Source organism: Leptinotarsa decemlineata, unplaced genomic scaffold (genome assembly GCF_025532065.1).
Source record: "Leptinotarsa decemlineata unplaced genomic scaffold, Ldec_3_MD MMD2_P_RNA_scaffold_2, whole genome shotgun sequence".
In the NCBI taxonomy this organism is placed as follows: domain Eukaryota; kingdom Metazoa; phylum Arthropoda; class Insecta; order Coleoptera; family Chrysomelidae; genus Leptinotarsa; species Leptinotarsa decemlineata.
Window position 1 is genome coordinate 23,994,346 of NW_027412529.1, and position 24,901 is coordinate 24,019,246.

General features: G+C 33.0%; 1 protein-coding gene across 1 annotated transcript; it reads left to right on the forward strand.

Annotated features, from left to right (window-relative positions):
* The first annotated feature begins 439 nt into the window (after positions 1-439).
* Positions 440-24,742, forward strand: Sply (Sphingosine-1-phosphate lyase). Its single transcript, XM_074186101.1, has 9 exons — positions 440-897; positions 952-1,167; positions 8,797-9,005; positions 9,603-9,839; positions 12,008-12,236; positions 13,606-13,825; positions 15,328-15,474; positions 22,589-22,709; positions 24,578-24,742. Exons 1-9 carry the CDS (start codon positions 750-752, stop codon positions 24,692-24,694), a joined length of 1,644 nt encoding a protein of 547 aa, XP_074042202.1. The 5' UTR covers positions 440-749; the 3' UTR covers positions 24,695-24,742.
* The last annotated feature ends 159 nt before the right edge of the window (positions 24,743-24,901 follow it).

Sequence of the window (24,901 nt, forward strand, 5' to 3'; positions counted from 1 at the left end):
ATTAAACTGTAAGACAGAAACATCAAAGTATGCTACAATAGTGAAACTATTGCTTTTAGCATATACTGTGGTGTTGCATATACCTGCTTTAAATGGTATGAAATAAAAAGTCGTTTTTGTAGTTTCATTTTATTACCTATTACTCTTCAAAGTGTCATGCTCTGTAGACAAAATCGAGTACTTTTGAAGAAAATAGCTTCGAACACCTGAGGGTAAAAAGGGAATAAAATAAGGGTATTTTGCAATTGCGCAAGGGTAAAATCAGGTATTTTCGTTTAACGATGTTGATATTTTTTTTACAAATGTCATTGGCAACACTGGATACTTGTAGTCAAATCTCTTTGTCTTTTGGTAATAAAAATACAAAGATTGAAAGATTTGACTTTCTTTACGTCTTCATCACAAAATTTGTTTATTATTCTGTCCCTTTGTCAAAGTCAAATGTTAAAAAATTCTTGGATGAAGGGTTGAAGAAACAATCTCGAGAAAGAAAAATGTTCCTTTTTCAGAAATAAAATTAAATATTACCACGTTTCTGAAACTTCAAGCTAGAAGTAGAAGAAAGCCAACAATACTCTTGAAAATCACAATCTTATCTGAATTACAGATACTTGGAACAAGTGTGAAAAATGAACTTTGGATGAAACATTCATGTGCTATAGAAATAGTCGAGCTCAGAGTTGGGTTGGGTTGCACCTTACAGTATATTTTATTTATTATTGGATACATTTCTTATATAACTTAATATCATGGATATAGTAAAGCATCCCTTGAATTCCATCAGATTTGGAATAAATAGTGTTTTCAATGGGAAGGAACCATGGCAAATTGTAACAATTACAAGTTCAACAGTTATTCTTACATTATGGATTTATGATTTCATATTTCAAGATGAGAGTAAGTATTTCTGATGTACGAATTAGTTTGTTTTCTTTAAATAATATATTTCAGGCTTGATAGATAGAGGGAAAAAAACAGTGTTCAATATTATTAAGCAAATTCCTACAGTGAGAAAAAAAATTGAAAGTGAACTGGAAACTGTTTCCAAAACTTTTGAAGAAGATGTTAAGAAGACATCCAAGAATACAACTTATATGCTCGATTTACCAGCTAAGGGATTGACCAGAGAAGATATAATGAATAAGTTAGATCAGAATCTGAATTTGGGTTGGTATGAATATATTCTCACCTGTCAGTTTTGTCAAAGAAAGTTAAAAGGGTTATTTTCAAGTAGAAATCTCTTTCTTTTGGAATAAACTGATAACTAAGGGCTGATCATAGTTCAAACTTTTACCGTTTATATTTCTTTAATAATAGGAAATGAAAAATGTTAAATTTGGTCATTCATACTATTGTTAAAGAAAAAGGGGCTAACCCTGTAGATGTAATTTTGGGGTGTTTTAAAGATAACGAAACTAACTTGTCTGATTTCTACCATGTTTTTTATTTGTTACAATCGGTTTCGGTGTATTAAACCATTCTCAAGTAAATTGAGAAAGGTTGTCACAAATAAAAAACTATATTCAATGAGTTTCTACAAAATAAATAGGTAAAGAATGGAACAAATTGGAAATTGGGGTGTTTTTTTTTTTAACAAATCTTTTCTCAAAATATTGGAAAACTTTGCATTTGATTAGCAGAATGTCAACATCAACAAGGAACTGGGTCATGCCCCAAACAATATTTACTACACTCTTGTTAACTCGTGCATATTCTTGTACTTTAAGGAATTCTTAGAGAAAAAGTATTCATCCAGAGAACTTTCTGTAAAGTGAAACTAAAAGTGTGGCCACTTTCTCAAAGTAAAGTAAAAGTTTGATGTATGAATCAGCCATAAGTAATTTTGAGTTTCATTTGAAATGAGAAAAGTACTACTCTACTTACCAAATGTATTATATTTTTCATTTCTGGTAATTATCTCGCTTTTGTCTGGCTCTCTTGCTCTCATGCTTTCATGCTTTTTTCAAATCAATGATTCTATTCAGTTGTATGATACTAATTGTTTGGAGTCTTTTGTGATATAAAGAATATATCATCATCTACTTATGATGAAATTTCAAATAAAATAATAGAAAATCTCCCAAAGCAAGTGTTGAAACTTGTATCACTTATCAATCTTACATTCAAAAATGGCATATTGCTATCTTTTCTGAAATTGTTGGTGTTATTCCTCTGCATAAAGGTGACACCGTAAATGATCAATTTAACTATAGACCAAATTACCTCATCTCAACTATTGCAAAAATAAATGAAAACTCATTAAAAGGATCAAAGAATTTCTCCTGAATAACATTATTAGGGACGATCAATTCAGATTCCATAACAACATGATGCACTATTCTTTTTCCAAATTCAGGTATACTTAAATATTAAAACTGGAGATTGTGCCGCGGCTGTTTTTTGGATTTAACAAAAGTGTTATTCAACATACTTGTACATAAGCATTAGATAAATAACACTTAACTGGTTTGAGTCATGTCAATAATCTTACTCAGATTATAAAAACAAATTGAAGTTCAGAAAGTTTTGAAATAATTACCGGAGTACAATAAGATCGGTTCTGGATTCAATTCAACTCTTATTGTCTATTAATGACTTGATGAATGGAATTAATGGAAAATTGAATATTATTGCAGACAATATGCTGTATTATGACAGCAAAAGTGAATATGTCAACTGAGACAAAAAAATGTCTTGATGTGACTCAAATCTACTCTTTTTCAATATTATCATAACAAATGTGACATTCAAATTTATACTTGATAATATACCTCTAGTCTAGAGAGAGGGATCATTGAAAATATAGATTGTACAGAATTTATAGGTTCATATATAAGCAGTGAATTGAAGTTTGATACCTACATCAAGATGATAAAATTGCAGAATCTGTTTGTTCTGCAATGAGAATTATTGCTCATGTTTCAGTCCCATTTGAGGTAAGGTAAACCTCGTAACTCATGCAGGCATCTGATTTCAGACAAAAAATATAGATTTTTAAAAATTTTCTTATTATAGAGACAGCGTGTTTAGTTGAAAAACAGACAGTTACTTATCTTGAAGATTTTTTTAATTAAACAGGGGTGGTTTCTGACAAACTCCCAACTGAGGAACTTCTGGTTAGTATTCATCAATAAAAGTGGCTCACATGATGAAGAGACACCCCATAAATGAAAATATACAGAACTTGAGGTAACTTTGATTTGCGACCTCTTCTAGTAAAAGTAACTTTACCTTGTTTGGTATCAGACACTCCCGCGCTAACACCACCATCTTCTGCCATTGAAGCAGGAGGCTGTTTCTCTTCTGGATTTCCTTGTTCTCCTTTTCAGGCGTTTTCATTGAAGTGACAGAATCTTCCATTCGAGATGGAGCTACACATTCCTGATAGTAAGTTTTCTGCAGTGGTCACATCAACTGTCCTCTTGCTGTATCTGCTCCGATCAGTCGTGCTTGCTTGTCATTTCTTAAAATCAGCTCCATGATTCGTCCCAAAGGCCAATTTATTCGTTTGTCACCAATGAGACAGTGTTTGATGACTTTTTTATTTTTGTGTTGTCTTCAACTGAGTGAGACATTCACTACGAAATTTTAGACACACATTTTTTCTGAGTGTTTGTTTGTGTATCATTCTTCGACATAACTAAAATCATCGAATGTATCACAGTCAGGCATACCGCTTTCCAATTGATCTTGCAAAAAATGCAATAGAGTTGAAGCACTAAATCAATGAGATCATTTGACAGGAAAGTGATAGGTCGTGTGTTCATAATAGACTCACACTCACAAATGAGAGTCAACAGTTCTTCATAGGCAAAGCACGTTTTAACCCTTCGAGTAAGACTATTTTCATGATTCCCCCCCACTAAGCAGCTCTGGGGGAATTTTTCTGTGGTTTTCCAATCAAGTTCATTGAATAAGTTTTCAGTTCCTACAAAATTAGTCCCATTGTCGCTATATACTGTTTTTGACCAGCCACGTCGAGCTACAAAACTTATAAAAACCTGATGTACTCAGTGAAATTACGAGATCTAGATGCACAGCGCGATACATGGCATAGGTAAATAACCACACTCCACATGCAACGGTTTAGCATTATGTCTATTGCAAATGACACACTTAGATATAATCGATCCAATAGCCCTACGCCCACCCAAAATCTAGTATTTATCCAGGAGTGAGTTTGAAAGTGCTTGAGTTCCTATGTATGACACGATATTTGTTTGAAGGTGGTTGACAATGTTTCGTGGTGTATTTCATCAGTTCGGACTTCCATTATCTAATATAATATAAATTGATTTGAAATCCCTGAAAAAAATTAAAAAGATTAACCAAAAATAACAATCTCAGTAAACAAAAAACTGAAATTAGAAAGAAATAACATACAAGCAACAACCAAAAAATAAAAAATTAAAATATTAATGAAAGCCGAAAAAAAAATTTGAAAATATTATTAACAAAAAATTAAAAATAGAAATTAAAAGATTCCATACCAAGTTATGTCACGACGTTTCGATTGTTAGTATCTACAATCGTCTTCGGGTGATAACTGGGCTTATGCCTCCGAGATTTGACTATTTATAGGTCATTCGAGTGCTTTCACCTATCCCCTCTTCCCTCACTTCGCATCATTGGTTTTAGCGGGAGATGACTGTTTGGCGGGAGTTGATCGTTTTTCGCTTGATTAGAGGTTTCCATACGTTACGTATCTCTACGCTAGCTTGACTAAATGCGTTGTTGGACAACATATACGCGGCTTCTTTGGTTTAGGAGAAAATTCAAAGAAGCCGTTCTGTTCCTGCTGTTGTGAGTGATTCGAAATATTCATGCGATTTTGTACTCAACGTTTTTAAACATTCAGAGAAATAGGTGAAATACCAGTCACCAGAATTGAATTTTGAGCATGGTTTTAACTGACCTTTTCTTCTTTTCCCTTTTGATTACCCTTGAAATCCGCTTTGGGCCACAAACACGGTTTATCATGAAGTCACGTTGGACCCTCCCACCATCTGGATTCTAGTAATTTTCGTGGCGAACTACCACGTCACAATAAATCAGCTGAATTGAGATGGCCAGGTAATGACTTCGTCATTATAAGAGTGTGAATCTCTGCTATATGACTCCAAACGAAAGTAACTCATTCTTCGGTACGCCGAATCCAAGAAACCACAGTGGAAGAATCGGTCCAAAAATAACTCACAATGTCATCAAAATTTCTTTTTATTGAGTTATGTAGTCTGGCTCTCATTGACGCAGCCATCAACTCCAAATGAGGAATGGATAAGTTTTTTGATGGAACCACTTTTGTTTTTGATGCCACCAAATAAATGTTGACTTGATCCCTTTTCTTAACGCTCAGAAAAATCACAGAGTAGGCTTTCTTTTTCGCATCACAAAAAGTATACAAATTATAATTTTCGATGTCTTCTGGTCCAGCTTGAATCCATCTAGGAATCTCGATTTTCTCGATTTTCAGTAATAATGGAATTTCTAGGACCCAAATGCAGAATTAATTCCCAATATTTACCTCGATTGGCGAATCCCATCCCAAAGGAGTCTCGCTAGTTCGCTGTAATAATAATTTAGGACATAAGGAAGCTGCACCTGTGAAACCGATAGAGTCAAAAATGCGTTGTGCTTTTGAAAGTATCAATCTTTCCGTAATTATTGTATTTTGAAGATCGCTGACATCTTCTATACATTCATTATTAATTGATAATGTATCCCTACTATTGTTCCATATCAAACCAAGTACAGGAACACTAACCTTGCCATCTCTCGAATCCTTCACCCATAATAAGGCTCGCTTCTCTAATAAATTCTAGTTGTTCAACTTTTTTCCTCGTTTTTATTTCGGTGCATTTCACGAGAACATTTGAAAGATGTAAAAGTGGGCTACTCATCACACCAAATACGGCTCTCTTCTGCGGCGGTATATTTTTTCCTTGTCATATTCTCCAACCCACCAAAATCGAAGAGGATTTCCGTCTTTATGTACGAGGTCTGTTCAAAACAATTCAAATATCACGGGCTACGTACATTCGATTAGCGATTTTTTTTCATTTTTTTTGTGTTGGTACACTCGTCTCGAACATATGTTCACAGTTTCAGCTGTTTAGTTTGTTGGTGAGAGGCATAAAAGTAAGAAGTGTGTCGCTCGTTCAGCGATGTTCTGCTATCGAAAATGGAGCAAAGCATTTGCATCAAATTTTGTCTAGAAAATCGAATTAGTTCCTCAAAAACACTTGAAATGTTGACAGTGGCATATGGTGATTTTACGCTGAGTCAGAAAGATATTTACAAGTGGTACAAGCTTTTCACAGAAGGTCTAGAAGATGTGAATGACGACGCTCGCCCTGGCCGCCCTAGCGTATCAACAACCGATGAAAATGTTGAGAAAGTGAAGAAAATTTTTACGGAGAATCGTCGAATCATCATTGAAGAAGTTGCTGAGGATGTCAGCATATTGAACCATGCATTTTTTTTTTCGTAAATTTTGGGCATGAAGCAAAACTCGTTCCAAAATCCATATTTGGTCAAGAGGGTCATATAACTGGTGACAAATCATTGGTATATGACATCGAAACCAAAGTCCAATCGTCCCAATAGAAGAGCCTAGGAAAGCCAAGACCAAAAAAAGCACGCCAAGTTCGATCAAATGTCTTCAATTACCGTGGCGTAGTGCATCAGGAGTTCTTGCCACATGGTCGTACGGTCAGTAAGGAGTATTATCGTGAAGTTACACGCCGCTTGCGAGAAGCAATACGAAGAAAACATCCGGTATTGTTCATACAAAATTCACAGAGGCATTAAATATTTTTCAGTTGCCACTAATGTATGTATTGGATAAGATATGTTGCCACAGTTATGTAGCATAATTATGAAAATATATGCACCTTGTAAATTTATTTACAAACCTTTAATGCTATACACATTCGTATATATAGAGGTATTCAAATTCGCGTTTTTACATTGGTATCTCGTAAACGATAAGAGACAGAGTTAATTCAGTTGTGGCAAAGTTACCTATTTTTCGGTAGTGTCAAGTGATACCGAAAAATCGACTTCAGCTTTTTGGATCCGGATACATACAAGATAAACCGAAAATTTAGAAGTTTAATTTGTTACTATACCTATATTATTTATTTCCAGAAATACTGAAAATATGTTCACACTGTGACATATCAACTTTCATTGCAATTAGAATATAATAGAATTTTTATATGGTATATCCTTTGACTGGGACACTTTCGACTTTGAAATTTCAAATACATACCGGGAAAGTTTTTCCGATATGTTTGAGAGTTCAGGTAATTTTATGATCATACATTTTTTTTAAACGGACCATATAATCACTCGAATTAGCTGTGTACCACAGCTAATTTTCAAAAACTCCACCAAGTACCTGAAATGTAATGATATCACAAATCTCTAAAATTTCCCCTGAGGCTTTCCTACATACTGCTGCCAGATGTTTAAAAAAAACTCATACTTAAATGTGTATATGTCCAACCCCCATTTTTTAAATCGAGGGTAATAAAAAAATATGAGGTATTGTTTGAAAAAATGAGCAAGTATTGACCTCAACTGTAAATGGATTCATCTTTCCTAATTCTAAACTCAACTGAAGTTCTAGAGAATATGTTATTTGAAATATTCATCAAAATAAAACATCAGCAAAAATAGACAGTTTATTTATCCAGTATCTTCAAAATTTAAAACTTGTAGGAACGGTGAAAAATGTTACTGGAAAAATCAGAGGGTTGTGTTTCAATACACTTCAAATGATACATACAAAAATAAGAATAGCTTCCATTCACACGATTATCAGAGTCACAATAAAAAATAATTTATTTGATGACGATGAAAATACTGACACTCTCGGAAAAATAGAAAAAACATAATTCCAAATAAATTGAAAGGGTTATATTTTTAGGAGAGATTAATTTTATGAGAAAGAAAGGTTTCTTTCTACTTCTCCATCTTTATACAAAAAATTTGGGAATACTCCAGAGAAAGGAAGAGAGCAATCAAATTTAAAATGAACTTTTTACAAAAATGTGTAGATCTTACAAAGAACTAACTTTCAGACACAAACTGATAGATAAGTCCTCTCGAAACAACTAGGTACTTTCTTTACGAAAAACACTTTTTCCAATTCAGTTTGCACTCCAAACATTCGTTATGGATTCGAATCAGATATCATTCACGGGATTTCTACACATTTACAGCTACGGTGGGAGAAATCGTACACACATACTTATTGTATTGAGGGAGGGGTTTCTCACCGGCCAGTGTTTCAAATTTCAAATCACTTTTCAAAAACTTATTTTAAAACATGCACTTATTGAACCATATCTATATCTGTTAGCAAATGGGATTGCAATGATATATTTAGGGAATATTATTTGTGAGAAATAATAAAATAACTAAAATTATGTCATAGTCTTTTACATAATTTCCATTTCAACTCTCAGTAATTATGTAAATATGGAAAATAGAAACATTCATACAAATGTCATAAGTTTGTATAGTGAAAACTGTCAAAACTCGTTAATGATTAACCTCAACTTTTACCATTTGTTTTGGTGGTTGGGGAAAAAACTCCAGTAATATTCATTACTACACCAAAGGTTCCAAACAGTGCATCACAAATACACCACATAGGAGAGTTTCTATTTTATTTCTAGTAATTGAAGAAACCTAATGAATAAAAGCATTGAAAGTTTGAATGTCATATCAATTTCCCATTCATTAAAATATTCATTAATTCAGCTTTCTGGTAACTGGTGATTTCAGGTGACTTTGACTGGAAAGGAGGGTTAGTCTCAGGCGCTGTGTACTACTTCAATCCAGATTTAATTGATTTAATAAGTAAAGTCTATGGAAAAACATCTTACACTAATCCATTGCATCCTGACTTGTTTCCTGGACTCTGCAAAATGGAGGCAGAAGTTGTAAGGATGACGGCAAATTTATTTCACGGTGATGAAAATGTTTGTGGATCAGTAAGTCAAATCAATATATGTATTTCATATATTTACTGTTGAATATACTTGGATCATGACCTTTTAGATCAATCAGAAGTATGCAGAGAAGGCCTAATTTGAAATTAAAACCTTTTATCCATGAGTAACAAATCTGCCTCTAGTTCACCTATTATTACTCATTGTAATATTTTGTTAGTGCATTCTTATTCCTAATTTATATGTTAATGACTACCAGATGTACACTGCGGATGTAAGTAGTCCCTCACTCTTAATTTTCAAACCGGGCAATAAATCAGTCGGACAAAAATAAAAAAAAAAATCCAGGACTTTTTGAAAAAAAAAAACATAATGTAACATCACTTGCCGCCGACAGGCCGCTATCCACTTTTATTTTCAATTTCAATTCTCTATATTTATCACTTTTACATTGTCAGGTCAGTACTTCACAATTTGATTTAAGGGATAACAGGATTCTCAAGTTCCTTTTTATAGTTTTCAAATCATTGATTTCAATTCCGTTGATATTTTCTTGAATCAATTATCTTTGATTCTGTTTTAAACAAAGCAAAAGCAAACATTACTATTACAAGTGATCTAAAATTTATATAATTTCAGATAACAAGTGGTGGAACAGAATCTATTTTATTGGCATGTAAGGCATTCCGAGACTATGGTAGAGAAGTTAAAGCTATTAAAAAACCTGAAATAGTTGTTCCTACTACCGTACATTCAGCTTTTGATAAAGCTGCACAATTCTTGGGACTCAAGGTTAGATCAATACCAGTTGATACTCAGACTTACCAAGTTGATATCAAAGCGTTCAAAAGAGCGATTAATTCCAATACAGTGCTGGTAGGTAACATATAGAATATGAAAAACTACTTATTACTATCTATTGAAAACAATTTCACAACCCAGAACAAAAAATTACGATCTCTCGACGCGCGTTTAGCTAACCAAGTTAGCTTCCCTTAATACAACCATTACAAGGAAAAACATGGTCTTTTGTGAATAATTCAAGGCATTTTGTCGAACTATTAGGGTCAATTGAGGTCACACAGGAAGATCAACTAATTAGTTTCGACGTGGAAAGCCTTTACACCAACGTTCCGGTCGAAGAAGCACTCCAAATCATACAGAGAAAGCTATCCGAAGACGGGAACCTGAAAGAAGTAATCATGGAATTACTAGGATGCTGTGTATGAAACTTATTGCCAACTGAAGGACGAATTCTTTACACAAGATGAGGGACTGCCAATGGGATCGCCACTTTCACCAGTCATAGCCAACATATATATGGAGTGGTTTGAAACTCTGGCCATTGAAGAAGCCCACAAGAAACCTCGAGTCTGGTTGAGATATGTTGACGACACCTTCATAATATGGAACCATGGGAATACTGAACTAGACGCCTTCCTGAAACACATCAACAGCGTGAGACCTTCCATCAATTTCACAATGGAGAAGGAAATCCACAACGAATTGCCATTCTTAGACGTTTTGGTGAAGAGGGCCGACACTAAGTGGGAAACATCTGTATACCGAAAACCTACTCATAGGGACAGTATCTGAACCACGAATCCAACCACCATCAATCGACTAAAAGAGGAATCATCAAGACTCTACTAGACCGTGCTTTTGGGCTCTGTAATACGAAGGAAGGTCTCGAGAAGGAACTAGACATCATCAAAAATGATCTTCAACGGAATGGCTACTCCAAAGCGATGGTAGAAAAGACTTTGGCTGGAAGACAGCAGGAGCCTCGCAAGGAAGAGAAGCCGTCACAACCAGTGCTTCCACTTCCCTACATCAGAGGATTATCGGAGAGGATAAGAAGAATTGGTTCCAAGTACAACATCAGAACCTGCTTCAGATCCGGTAACACTATCCGTAACAGCCTCACGAAAACCAGGCCACCAAACGCGGACTGGGATTCCAAGAATTGCATTTACCGGATACCCTGAGAGTGCGGAAAATCCTATATTGGTGAAACTAAGAGGCCATTGAATGTTCACATTGCCGAGCACAAGAAACACACACAGCGAGGGGAAACCAGCAAATCAGGAATAGCAGACCATGTTTGGACCCATCAACACAACATCAAGTGGTCCCAAGCTGAGATCTGGCACAGAGAGGAACATTGGTTTAGGAGAAAATTCAAGGAAGCCGCATTCATGTTGTCCAACAATGTATTCAGCCAACCCAGCGTAGAAATATGCAACATATGGAAATCCATCATCAAGCGAAACGGAACCAGTGAAGCGGAAAATGGAAAGCGGGGATAAGTGAAACTACTCGAACGACCTATAAATAGTCATCTCTCGGAGGAATCAGTCCAGTCATCACCCGAAGACGATTGTAGATACTAACAATCGAAACGTCGTGAACTAACGTGACTTGGAATCTCTCCACTTTTTATTTTTATTTTCTTTTTTCATTTCTTTATTTTAATTTATTCAATTGTCCTATTTTTACTTGTATTTTATTTCACTATTATTTCATTTCAGGTTTATTTTGGTTAATATACTTGTTATTTTCAGCTATTCATTTTCAATTCTTCTTTTTTAGTTGTTTCAGGGATTTCAAATCATTTTATATAGTAGACAATGGAAGTCCGAACTAGTGAAATTCATCATGAAACATTGTCAATCACCTTCAAACATACACGTTATGTATAACCATACATAACAAATTAGAGGTATTAAAAACAGGTAGTTTACCATAGGATCTATACCAGGTAGTAGTTATACATATAATACTAACCCTTGTAGTTAGGTAATACTAACAGGTAGTAGTTAGAACACTAGGATATAAAAACACTAACATAGTAGTAAAATTCAGTCATAATGATCTCCTGAGGACGCTAACTTGGTTAGCGAAACGCGCGTCGAGAGACCGTAATTTTTTGTTTTGGTGTTGGGAAAGTGTTTTCAATAGATTCATTTTACGCCAGAGGTTCCAGTACGAACTATCTATTTCTTTAACTAAAACTATGTTTAAATCATTTTCTATTTCTGCAGCTGGTTGGATCAGCCCCTAATTTTCCTTACGGAACCATGGATGATATATCAGCTATTTCCGAACTAGGATTGAAATATAATGTACCTGTTCATGTTGACTCTTGTTTAGGGGGTTTTTTGACATGTTTCATGGAGGATGCTGGATATCCAATTCCCTTATGTGATTTTAGGTTACCGGGTGTAAGCAGTATATCTGCTGATACACATAAATATGGATTCACACCTAAAGGTACAAATTTCAAATTTATTGATTAATGAAACCTCTCGAAATGCATAGAACCTAAAACTCAGCAGCAACCTCTTTTTTCTGTGAAATATTTGTCATATTGAATGATTTCAACTGATTTCCTGATCTTGATCACATTAAAAAAGTATTTTTTTCTTTTGGGAAGAAAATCTTTTAGTTTATAGAAAGTGGGGAAAATCCGATCTGTAGATCATGCTCATAAGTTTTTTCTCATACAAACTGGAAAAAAACATTAATCAAAAACAACCAATTTCAATTATGCAGGTTCGATTAAATAAAAATCACTTTTTATGATTCGTTTTGAAATTCCAAAATTTATGGTGGAATTGAAACATCATCAGCAGGAACCGTACATGATGTCTGATAGACATCCTTTAGCACCGGTGTACACCGGTTTCCTTGTCGCTGCGGCCAGTCTGAATTGGAACCACGAAAAGAAGTGTGGATACCAGTCTTTCTGAACAGAAGAGAAATTGTCGACTCGGATAAACCGACAATCAGCTGTAGCCGAACATGCTCTCAACAAAGAGGGCACTTACATTATTTCATTCGAAGATAGTTATACTTAATAAAACTCAAAATAACTATCCAAGAGTATGTAGATAAACTCTAAAACACGGAGATAATTTCAATAGAAAAGAAGAGAGGAAGCAATGAACATCAATAAAGTCTGGCTAACTGTCCTTAGAGGTACACAAATAAGGTCGAAAAGTCCAATTGAGAGAATCCAAGCCACGCCCACTAATAGTAATATAAAACTAGAGTCAAATACTAGCATTGTAGTTAATGCGTTCGGAAAAACCGAAGCACCAACTCGGGCACTGCGATCGTTACCACATCGCCTTTGATAATGTCTACCGCAGTAGTAGACGAAACGTCAGGCATAAAGACCTGCAGACCACGGCCAAAAAACTCGGAAAATAGCTTTCACACAGGTTCAAATATTGTTATTTTTGTATTTATTACTGAAAATTAGGATTTTTGAATATTCATGGTTTAATGAATATTTTTGGAAAAAGGTGGATTGGTTCATTAGATTTTCGATAAAAATAATTAGTGAAAGACAAAAATAAAACAAAGTGTTGAAATAATAGTGAGATCTTTATTTTATATAAAAAAAAATCAGAGGTTACAAATAGTTCCGGTGATATTATGACAGGTTCACAATGTTTTTATAGGTTGCAAAATGAGGGTTTTGAGCAATTTTTATTTAAAAAATATAATAATTATAATATTAATCAGAAGTTGGCATTTTTTTTGCGTATGCTTTCTAATAATGCTAATGCTTGTGTAAAATTGAAAAATACATTCGATTATTTTTTATTAATTTATTTTATCTTATTTTGTGTAGGCTCTTCTGTGATACTTTACAGAAATAAAAAATTTCGCCATCATCAGTATACAATCACAACTGATTGGCCTGGTGGTGTATATGGTTCACCAAGTGTTGGCGGCTCTAGACCAGGAGGAAGCATCGCAGTTTGTTGGGCAGCCCTTTTGAATTTTGGTAAAGAGGGGTACATCCAAGCCACCAGAGACATTATTCATACAACAAAATACATCGAAAAGGGGTATTCAATCTTTTTTTTCATTCTTATCATAAAAAAATATAGTTTGACTATATTATTGAGAGTTTCTTTTCTTGGGTATTAAACATTTCATAATCTGAATAATAAACAAAGCTAAATTCATAAAGAATCCTATAAATTTAATAAGAGCAAACTGAAAGTTACTGCGTAATAATAATAATAATAATAAATTTTATTTAATCTTTAGAAACACATACAGTTTATCGATACGTCAACAAAGTATATCTGAAATAGTCTAAAATTAAAAACATTACAGGTTATTAGCTTAAAATTGAGTAATTAAACAACATTAACATTAACACGCAAGTTAAAAATATCGACTTTATAGACTTGTAACAATATTCATTTAGTCTTTAGGAAACATAGTCAATACAGGATAACATAAATTCATTATTACAATGATAGCATTACAATTGAAAGATATCACGTCAGTTTAATTTTCAACTTAATAATCTAGTAACTATCACATGCTATATATAGCTTTCTACTTTAGGCAATCGATTCGAACAAGTCTCTAACCTCCCAATTACATCAGAAAATTCATCAATGTTATAAATAGGGTTTGTACTCAAAATATTTTTTAACTTACTCTTGAATGTTTTGCTTGGTAATTGACGAAACTGAGGTGGTAGTAAATTGCATAGCCTGTAATGTATTGTAATGTAAACCACTGAAGATTAAAATTATTCAATAATGTTTCTTATTTATACATTTTTGCCTATAAACTGAATAATCAATGGAAAAAATGCAATTTCCATACTTAGTTTTTTTAGATGGTCAATATTTTGGAAAACTATCCTTCTCAATTCTCAAAACCCAATACATTCACTTGTCAAGAACACCTCTATCCGAAATAAGTATATTTCCTTTGACAAACGTCAAATTAATGAAATATCCAGATGTTTTCCGAAAATTCAGATGAGGTTAATATTTTTGTTTTCAACATCTCGCCTTAGCACTGGTAACCAGGAACCATCCATTTCCACAGAATCAATCGAATTAAAGTTGTTACCTGATGAAAACATATACGCAGATTCTCTGATTCGAGAGGTTTCTTTTAGAATCTTTTTGTATTTTAAAGTCTGCTGCTATCCCTGATTCTGTTATATGTCCTCTCTTTATATATTCACGATGTTCTTTTTTCTTACATCTAGAGGTCTTGTAGTTTCACTTATACACAACTTTTTCCTCGGGAACACGGTAAATTAAAAAACTCTATTGGTTTTTTTATCGATTTTTGTTTTTTTTGTATTAAAAAAGAAAATAATGTTGTGGGTAGTTCTGAAAGTTGTTTTTCATCTTATTTTTCAAATTGTAGAAGGTTAAACACACAAAAAAGCTTTTAAAAAAAATATTCTTAAACTATAAATTTTTTGAAAGGCATTAATCTATTCTTGGATGTTTCAGTATGAAAAAGATAATTTTAAGTTCCTCTGTGTACAGTTTTCAAATAAATTTTGTGATTACTTTCTTTTTTGTTTCAGTTTGAGAAGAATGAAAGGAATTTTTATCTTTGGTCAACCAGCTACAAGCGTAGTAGCAGTAGGTTCGAAAGATTTTGAAATTTATAGGCTAACAACAGCACTAAAAGAGAAAGGATGGAATTTAAATATTTTGCAATTTCCATCTGGGTGAGTACCGTTATCCAATGTATTAAAAATGTTATTTTGTTATACTGGGTTTATTTATAAGAACATAGGCTTTCATGGCCGGAGTCATGAGAAGATAACAAAATCTGGGCTGGTAGGTTATTAGTTGGCGACTTCACTTTCCAAAATCTAAAGACCATTCCATACTGAAACGTAGAACTGTAACCTCTCGCATTGCATACATCAAAAACGAGCCCTACTACCAAACACCAGAACTGCAACAATCCTCTAAGACAAATGTTTCACTAATCAAGTTGGCGTCCTCAGGATATGAATTACTACACTACTTCCAAAACAAGCACTTTTCCCAATCATCAGAACCAGTCTTCTCGATGCGCGTCTTCATCTCTTGAAGAAGCTAATTCTGTTAGTTAAACGCGCGTCGAAAAGAGTGTTGCAGTTCTGGTGATTGAGAAAAGTGCTTATTTTCGATTTATTCTACGTCATAGATTACAGTTTTACCTTTCACTACACTACTGTTGAAAAAATCATTCTGCACGTTACCTTGATATCAAAACCTGTTTTATATACAAACACAGATGTTTATGTAAAAAAAAAGAAATATTAAATATGGGTTAGTTTAGTAGGTTGCATTACTGTGTTTCAGAACTGTTTATGATTATTGGAATTTTCTCAACAATTCTTCAGAATGATTGGTTGGCAACGTTGCATCCTCTCGCTGACGGGGAGTATACATTGTATTCATATGGGGCACTATACACTGGTTGAAATATAATGGTTCGAGACCATGTTTCGACCAATGTTTGGTGCCCCACACATTGGTCTGCGACACAGTGAGAAGCTGGGCAACTTTGTGAACATAAATGTGACGACCTGTGTGCGGCCAGTCTTACTCAAATAAAAATAGTTACCAATCAAAAAGAAACTGAAATACAATGGACTGTGATAGCGTGTCAAGAGGCAATTCTGTTCGCACATGATACAACAATCTTCATTTCTAATAAAAATATAGAAAGTGACTTCATTAAAGCAAGTAAAAAAAATTAGATGATACTCCCCGATGGCTGACAGAGAACAATTTTGTTCAGAAAGTAAAAAAAAACTGATTTAATTGAATTCGATACTTTCAAAAATGAAGATGAACGAAATTTAACACTATTAGTGGGTAATAATGTCATAGAACGGGTTAGTTCAACAAAATTCTTAGGTTTGCATCTATCTGAAGACTTTACTTGGTACACCACGTTAACAATACTTGTAAAAAAGTAGCTTCGACCTGTCATTGTATTTACCAACTTTATTATGTCTTGAGCAGAACAATGGAACTGAAATATTATCATGCACACTTTCAGTCACAAATAAATTATGGGTTTTTAAGTAACAGAAAAGAGGTATCAGAACAATAGTTATCAAAAGCAAAGGAACTGTTAGTTCTCAACAGTACCAAGCTCATAATATTTAATGCTCTAATATATGAATATATGAATAAATAAATAAATAAATAAATAAATATATAAGATCACAGGTAGAAACTATAAATTATCTGAAATTCAATTACACTTACAACACTAAACATGGCAAAAAATTGGAAATCTCGCAGCTGTAATGTAATGTTCTACATACTCCATGATTGTTGGTGTCCTATGTGTGTAACTCTGTTGGGTGGTGTTCTAGGCTTTGACAGAGGTCAAGAAGGTGAGGTCGATGTGTTATTTTTGGTGAACAAATTATTGAGTATTGAGAAGCAAATAAACCCAAATAAAAGATCTCGGAGTTTAATTTGCATGATATTGAAACTGTATGAAAACTGTCTCAAATATATTGGCATCGAACTGTACAATAAATTACGAAGTTGATACAAAATCATTAATAACAAAACATATGAATATAATTTAAAAATGGTACTATTCAGTGGGTGATTACCTAGACGATGACAATTTTAAACTATCTTTGCTTTCTTAATCTCTTCAGTTAACTCCTGCCCCTTCAATATTTTATTTATACACATTGTTAATTATACAGTCAGTTATTTATACAATTCGTATTTTATCACTTATACAACTTTTTATTATTGTATCTACGTAAAATATTTCTTAGATGTTTTTTCGTCACTAACTTGAGTGGAAGGACTTATTATTATCATTAATGACTCAAATCTTATGATGCACTGTTTGGAACCTTTGGTGTAGAAATGAATATTACTAGAGTTCTTTCCCAACACCAAATCGTTATTTTTAACACCTCGACACGTGTTTCGATCACCAAGTGATCATCTTCAAGAGGAAGATTAAACTGGAAACTTTCCTAAGCTAACGCTATTTATGCTATGCAGGTATACTATACAGGTAAACCATACAGGTATACCACCCTTAATTAATTTTACAATTTGCCTTATCTATTATTTTACAATATGTCCTTATGTAGTGTGTAAATGTTCTAGTTATATATAAAACAATTTTCAGCTATATAAAAATTAATTTCACAATATTCCTATCTAAAATTATTTTTACAATGTGTCCTTATGTAGTAATCAGTAAATCCAATAATATTATTTTAACAAGCTACATAGTATGCTATTTGGTATTGGTTAGTCATTGTTATGTTTACTTATTTCTACACTCTCATAGGCATCTAGTTGCCTATTGTTGTTGACTTGTCTAACTAATCTTAATGAATTGAAGTCTATGGAATGGTTTTGTTGCAAAATATGATGGGCGACTGCTGATTTTTCAAGTGTGCTATGTGTTCCTTGTATCTTACTTTAATAGATCTTTTTGTCTGTCCATAATATTTTGCATCGCAGTCCTTACATTCAATTTCGTAAATTCCAGACTTTTCCGAATTCTCGACTTTGTCTTTTGGACTTCCCAAAAGGCTCTGTAGTGTATGACTTGCTTTAAAAACCACCTTGAAAATCTTTCCAAAGTTCTTCTTGGTATATTGAGGTGGAGTTCAAAAATACATAAAAGATATTGAACCTAATGCGTTATATGTAGTGTCCAACCGAAACTGGTTTTTACGACCGAAACCGAATTTCGGCAACGGTCTCAGTTTCGGCAGAAACCAACTTTCTTATAAGGATTGTGTTTCAAGGGAAAAAAAAGAAAACGTTATTATAATCAGCCAGTCTTTATTTTTTTATCTTTAAATCACAAAGTTATGAAGTCTTCGACATTTTTACTTTTTGATAGTCAACATATCAACATAACAACCCCTTATTTAAGAAAAAATATTAATTGCACCTTAAAAATATTTGAAATATGTGAGGTGTTTATTTGAGTATGTGTAGATTCATCATTTGAATATTATTAATGGTTTTCCAAAAATATTAAGCTTGTGATGCACTGTTTGAAACCTTTGGTGTAGTGTTGAACTAAGGTGTTAAAATAACGGTTTTATATTGGGGAAAAACTCCATAATATTCATAAAATTACTCATCTAAGTTGTTACCTAATATCACAATAGGTACTTCATATTTATGTAACAAACAAAGTAAATCACAAAGTAAGTCACGACATGATTAGGGACGTGGACGCGGCAAAATTCCTTCCTCGCGTGTGTGAAATTCAACGCGCCGAACATGACCGATCACAGCGCGAGAACTCCCGAATGCAGTTTCAGTTTCGGTCATAGTTTCGGCAGGTTTGCCGCCGAAACCGAAACCCGTTTTTTTGTCGAAACTCGACCGAAACCTAACTTTCGGTCGGACACTAGTTATATGTTTCCTGTGCTGCTTATAACTTAAATCTAGCACTTCATTATGCAGCAAGAGAGGTTATTGATATGCAACATTTTTTTGAAGCATTTCAACAAATTTATAATTTTTTTAACCATGACCATGATGAAGAAAAGGAGTCTTCAACTTCGATAAAATTGAGAACATTGAACCCTTCTAGATAGGCTGGACTTTATGATGCTATTTTTGCTTTAAAACGATTCTGTTAAATTTCAAATCATATGAAAGAAAGGTATTTCACTCAAGAAAAAGAGAACTACAATTTTATTATGTTATTGATTTTTGACTGCAAAATTCTACAAACTATTCATTTAGCCTCTAAACCATTTCAGTCGAAAGCCACCAATCTTTCAAATGCCTTGAAACGTTCGAAAATTTGTTTAGAAGAATTGGAAAGGTATCAACATGAATTTGAAAATTTAAAAGAAGAAGAAATAGTGTAGCACAAAAGTGGTCCATCAACCCTGTGCTTTTTTTTTAACACGTCAGAGGAAGGTGAAATGCCATTTTGACGAACTTTGCAAAGATGAGCGTCTTTGAGACCCGGAATGTTTGTTCATGAACATATTTTATCGAATCTATTGAAAACACTTTCCCAACACCAGAACAAAATTACGGACTCTCGACTCGCGTCTCCTGAGGATGAAATGTCATAGTAGTAAATGAATGTTTTATAGAACATGGAAAACTTATCTTGAAAAGTGTTAGCTGATTATGTTTCATTCTAGTCTTCACGGATACATGGTTGTTGAAATGTGCTAATATTAGAATCATTGAATACTCTTTTATATACAGACTCGGTTTTGATTTCCTCATTCACAGCAATATTAAGAGTACAGAGCTGATATGTATGATCGGATAGAAAAGAGTGTAACACTCGCACATGGCTTATTTCTGTATTCGAGAAGATATTGTCAATGCAAGTTGCAGAATGGCTAGTTATCCTTGTGGGTTCATTGATGTAATGTTTTATCCTTGTAGCAGATTCCTTAATAGCATTTTATTCACACTGCATTCAAAAAAGTTGATATTTATGTCACTACAGATAATAAAAGTATCCTCGTTGTTATATATTTCACAAAGTAATTGCTCTATCTTGTTAATGAAAGTACCAAATTCACTATCTGGAGTTCTGTATGTGCTAATAATATATATGAAATTATTTCTCTTTAAAGATTTGATTCATGTTAAACACATTTCAAAGCTCTTTTCTACACTACCTTTATAAGCTATTGATTCAAGATTTACTTCATCGTTAGCAAATATACATACTCTTCCTCTTCGATATTGTGTCCTAGCAAAATATGAGATGAGTTTGTATTTTTTAATCACAGTTGTCTTCATTTCATCTTCTGTGAGCCAGTGTTCGTCAATACAAACGATTATCACATTCTGTGTTGTCAGTAGTATGTTAAGGTCATCATATTTTCCTGAAAGTCCCTGAATGTTGAATTGAACTATATTGAATGCATAATCACAATTCAGTGGTGATTGGGTGGATGATAAACTTTCTGCTGTATAAAGATCAAGATATATCTAACAGAATACCCATTTTGATATGTATTTATAAAAAAGACATTGGTTGGTTTGTCCGTGTCTCCTCTTTGAAAGTGTTGCTCTAGCTTGAAGTTGAATCTATTATATATTATATTCGTGGCCCAAAAGTCAGGTACGTAGACAAGTTCTTTTATATGTGAATCTACTCCAATCATAAAAAACTGGTTATCCTTCCGTATTTTTTTTGTTTCTAGTTTTTTGATGTTGTGTCTTCTTTTCCTTCTTGTGACTACTTGGTAATTATGCTGGTTTTCTTTGTCATTTTTTGACATTATGACTTCGTTAATTTTTTGTTGTATTCAAATTTGTAGTATTTTTGGTGCAGTCTGACTCACTTTGACAAATGAATCACCCTGTGATTGGGAATTCTCCGTTTTTTGGCTGTTCATTAACTCTGATTCATTTATAAGGTTTTACTTGATATGTTTGGTTTTTTCAGCATCACTTTTTTCTGGTAGGTCTTTTGTGTGTGTTATTTGCCTGCCGTTTTTTTGTTCAGATGGAGTTTTGTGAGAATTATTGTAGCTATATTGTGACAATATATTTTCTAGGAATGCGATTTTGTCATTCAATAATGAGATTACTACCTCTTTGTGCTTTATAACTGTTTCCTTATCTTAGATTGCATCTGCCAGAAGTTTATTTTCTTCTTTGAGGAATATTTCCTCAGTGTAGACTAGATCACTTTGGCTTCTTTCTTTTACATGTTTGCAATCTCCATTTTTAGACTCATTAGCCTGCCTGAGACATGCAAGATGAAAAATTTCTTAACATTTGTACACAAACAATGCTTTGTTCACAACTTTTTTCTGACAGTTTACACATAAATTCACTATTTTCTTTAGAGTTTAATGACAGTGGACTTGCTTCTGCCGCTATCTTGACTATATTAAATAAAACACTAGAGTTTGTTGAAATATAAAAAAAAGATATATCTGAATAATTTACCAGGAAAATTCTCAACTTTCGGTCCACCTTCAGAGGTGAAATAAAAAAGTTTACATGTATTGAAGAACTTGTTGATTTATTGATGTTAAAGAATCCATTTATGTCATGCAGCTTTCCTGCATCAATGTTATTTGTTGCAATACCGGTGCAGCTAGTGCTGAAAGATCACTTTCAAAACAAAAATTATGAAAATCTATTCAAGAAACTCCATGGAACAAAACAGGCTATGCAACTTGGCTATTCTATCTATTGAAAATTGTATGGCCCAATCTTTAAAGATCGTTATTTTAAAGATGTTATTGATACTTTTGCGGAACAGAAAGTTCAAAGAAAAGAATGATATTAATAATATATCATGTTAACATTAAAACTATTCAATAAATTGATGGACATAGCCATTACTATATGGTGGGAGATTATCATGATAAATAAAACTTTCTATGTTTTTTTAACACTTTTATAAAAATGGTAAGAAATATAGAGTTTTCTCATTTTTCATGATTGTTATTTTATTATAAATATGTAATACCTATGCTTTTGAAAATTTGATATTTAACTGAAATCGACACAATATTACTGTTGGGTAACTACCTCAGTAATTTGTTAAAATGAAATTACAATGTGACGATTTTTACTTGGACCCCATCCAATGAATTTACCACGGGCCTCAGTTACTTCACTGTTTATAATTAATCTTCATGTATAACTTATAAATGTCTCATATTATTATGGTCTATAAATATTCACGGATTGAACCTACACTTGTGGTTATTCACGGAATTTGTATTTTTTTTTATGGAACAATAATATTTTCATGTGATATTCCTTCTATAATAGGATATATTTTTTCCCAATACTTTATCACTTTTTTCTAAATAATACTCTATTTTTCAGTCTCCACATATGTATTACTCACATGCACACTCAACCAGGGGTAGCAGATAAATTTTTAGAGGATGTGAAAAGTTCCCTGATAGAGCTCATGAAAACTCCCTCACAACCTGTGGAGGGCAAGGTAATAAATAATTTAGTTTATAAATTGAAACAAAACTAAAAAGTTGATTAGTGTTGCTTTTAAACTATGAATAATACCAATAACTTTTCTGAATTGAGTCTAATAGTAATAATAAGTGACACGTAGGTAGCATTTCACCTATTCAATTCAAAACTTCAGGCCAGTGACAGCTATGTTATTTGCTGTTGAATGATCGACTAATTCAGGTTTTCAGACTAACTAATTATATAGTGGTGGACCTCGACAATACCATCATTAGTGAATTCTCCTGTTTTCTCACAATATTTTCAAACGCTAGACTCTATGAGATTTAATATATCTATAAACAATATATTGAAGTTGTCTCATACCATAATTGTGAGGTAAATAAGGATTAAAGTAATAAAAATAATAAGAACTTGTTGTTGAACCCAACTTCGATCAGATATTTTCCAAGAGAATCATACTAGTTGAAATTCGGTTGATTCTGCTACATAATATACTGTTTCCTTTCTCTTTCCTTGATTTAGAGCAAGAAAGTATAGTATTTGTGCCCAGTTGAAATAACTACCTCTTAATTTGTGGTGGCAAGGACGCAGATCGGTTCTTGATTTTTTTATAGTAATTCAATTTTAAGTGCTGAAAAGTGTTACCAAATTAAGAGCTCTTATTCGGACTGGGCACAAGAAAGCCTCGAGTTTCCGTGGTTGGTTTCTGAAAATAGGATTTCAATTGTTATTTCCCAAAATACTGTCACAGTTTGGCAGCTGTATTTTATCCTGTACTTCTAACGTATATAACTCTGGGTGGAATCAAGCGAGCCAAGTCAGTTCAACACTTCCCATGAAATTATCTATAGAAGGGAGACAAGTCCTCAAACTTTGTTTGATGTTCAAGGCTATTAGATTGCTTGTGATATACAGGTCTCCAATTAGGAGTATGATTCTTTTCTAGATATAATCTAGCAGCCTCAGGTTATTCATAGGGGCGGACCTATGCATAACTTCACAATATATGCAAACAATAATACAAAGGTTAATCGGAGCATTAAAATTTGCTGGTGTGTACAAATTTCTAATGTAAATTAGCGTTCCTTGAAATGGGGAATGTTCCTCAATTTGGGTTATTACAGCAAATGCAAGTTTGAACAAAATAAAGTTGAGTTTAATTCATATGAGTTTTTCAAATTCACTTCGAAGAGTATTCAAATTGATGTTTCAAATGTTGGGTTTTAATTTTTAAAGGGATTTGTTTCTAATTCACATATTGGCAAAAGCGCCTATATCAAGTTGAAATAATTTATACATACCTAGATATTCTACTTTAAAAATGGAAAATTATCTTTATAAATCAACAAATAAGGCAAAATATAAATTATAGTTCAATACCACCTCCACAAGCTACATAAACAACAGTTGTTTTGTTATTGATTTATATAGAGGAAGATAGGTTAGGTGCACAAAATGTCATATGTCACAGAATGTCTCGGAACATAAGTAAACAGAACAGCACCCCTCTGAAATACGTCATCTTTGTTTGTCTCATTCAGGTAACAGATTCATTGTCCTTTATTAGCTATAACCGATGTTGCCAAATGGTGAAATAGAAACGAATCCCTTTAAATGTTGAATGCATTATTTCATTCCTCTTTTTTAAGTATTTAAATATTGTTTTAGAGCTCTTTTATGAAAACTACTTGATTTTCATCAGGAGGAACATTGGCACTTTTTCTTCTCAGTATATTCAGAAGTAGATCTTACTTTTTCTATTTGTTTTCACCTCCTACTGGATGTGTAATTGTGTGCTTTATTTTAAATAAATAAAATAAGAAATTTGATATCAATATTTTATAGTAAACTTTGTACTAATATTTGTTTTCAATATTCCAGATGGCTCTTTATGGAGTAGCTCAGCAGTTGTCAGATAGATCCATCGTTGCAGACATCGCTAGAACATTTTTGGATTCAATGTATTATATCCCAATGATTGAGAAATCGGAAAATTAATTATTTTTTGTAATTGTGAACAGAAAAACAAATAAATTATTTTCTGTGTGATTGCGTTTAAAGGAACGGGTTTATTTATTTTAAATATAAATATACAACAAATATATCTATATACATTTTATAATCAGATCAATAAATGATTGAAAATATGTTACCTTTTACTCATACTACCCTTTAATTAAATCATACCCATTGTAGAGAATTAAA

What these genes read in the sequence shown, in the direction of transcription:
- Sply (XM_074186101.1), top strand. Translation starts at nt 750, where the DNA reads ATGGATATAGTAAAGCATCCCTTGAATTCCATCAGATTTGGAATAAAT. An exon ending in TTTCATATTTCAAGATGAGA is followed by an intron (nt 898 to 951) that starts GTAAGTATTTCT and finishes AATATATTTCAG; the next exon opens with GCTTGATAGATAGAGGGAAA. An exon ending in CACAACCTGTGGAGGGCAAG is followed by an intron (nt 22,710 to 24,577) that starts GTAATAAATAAT and finishes TCAATATTCCAG; the next exon opens with ATGGCTCTTTATGGAGTAGC.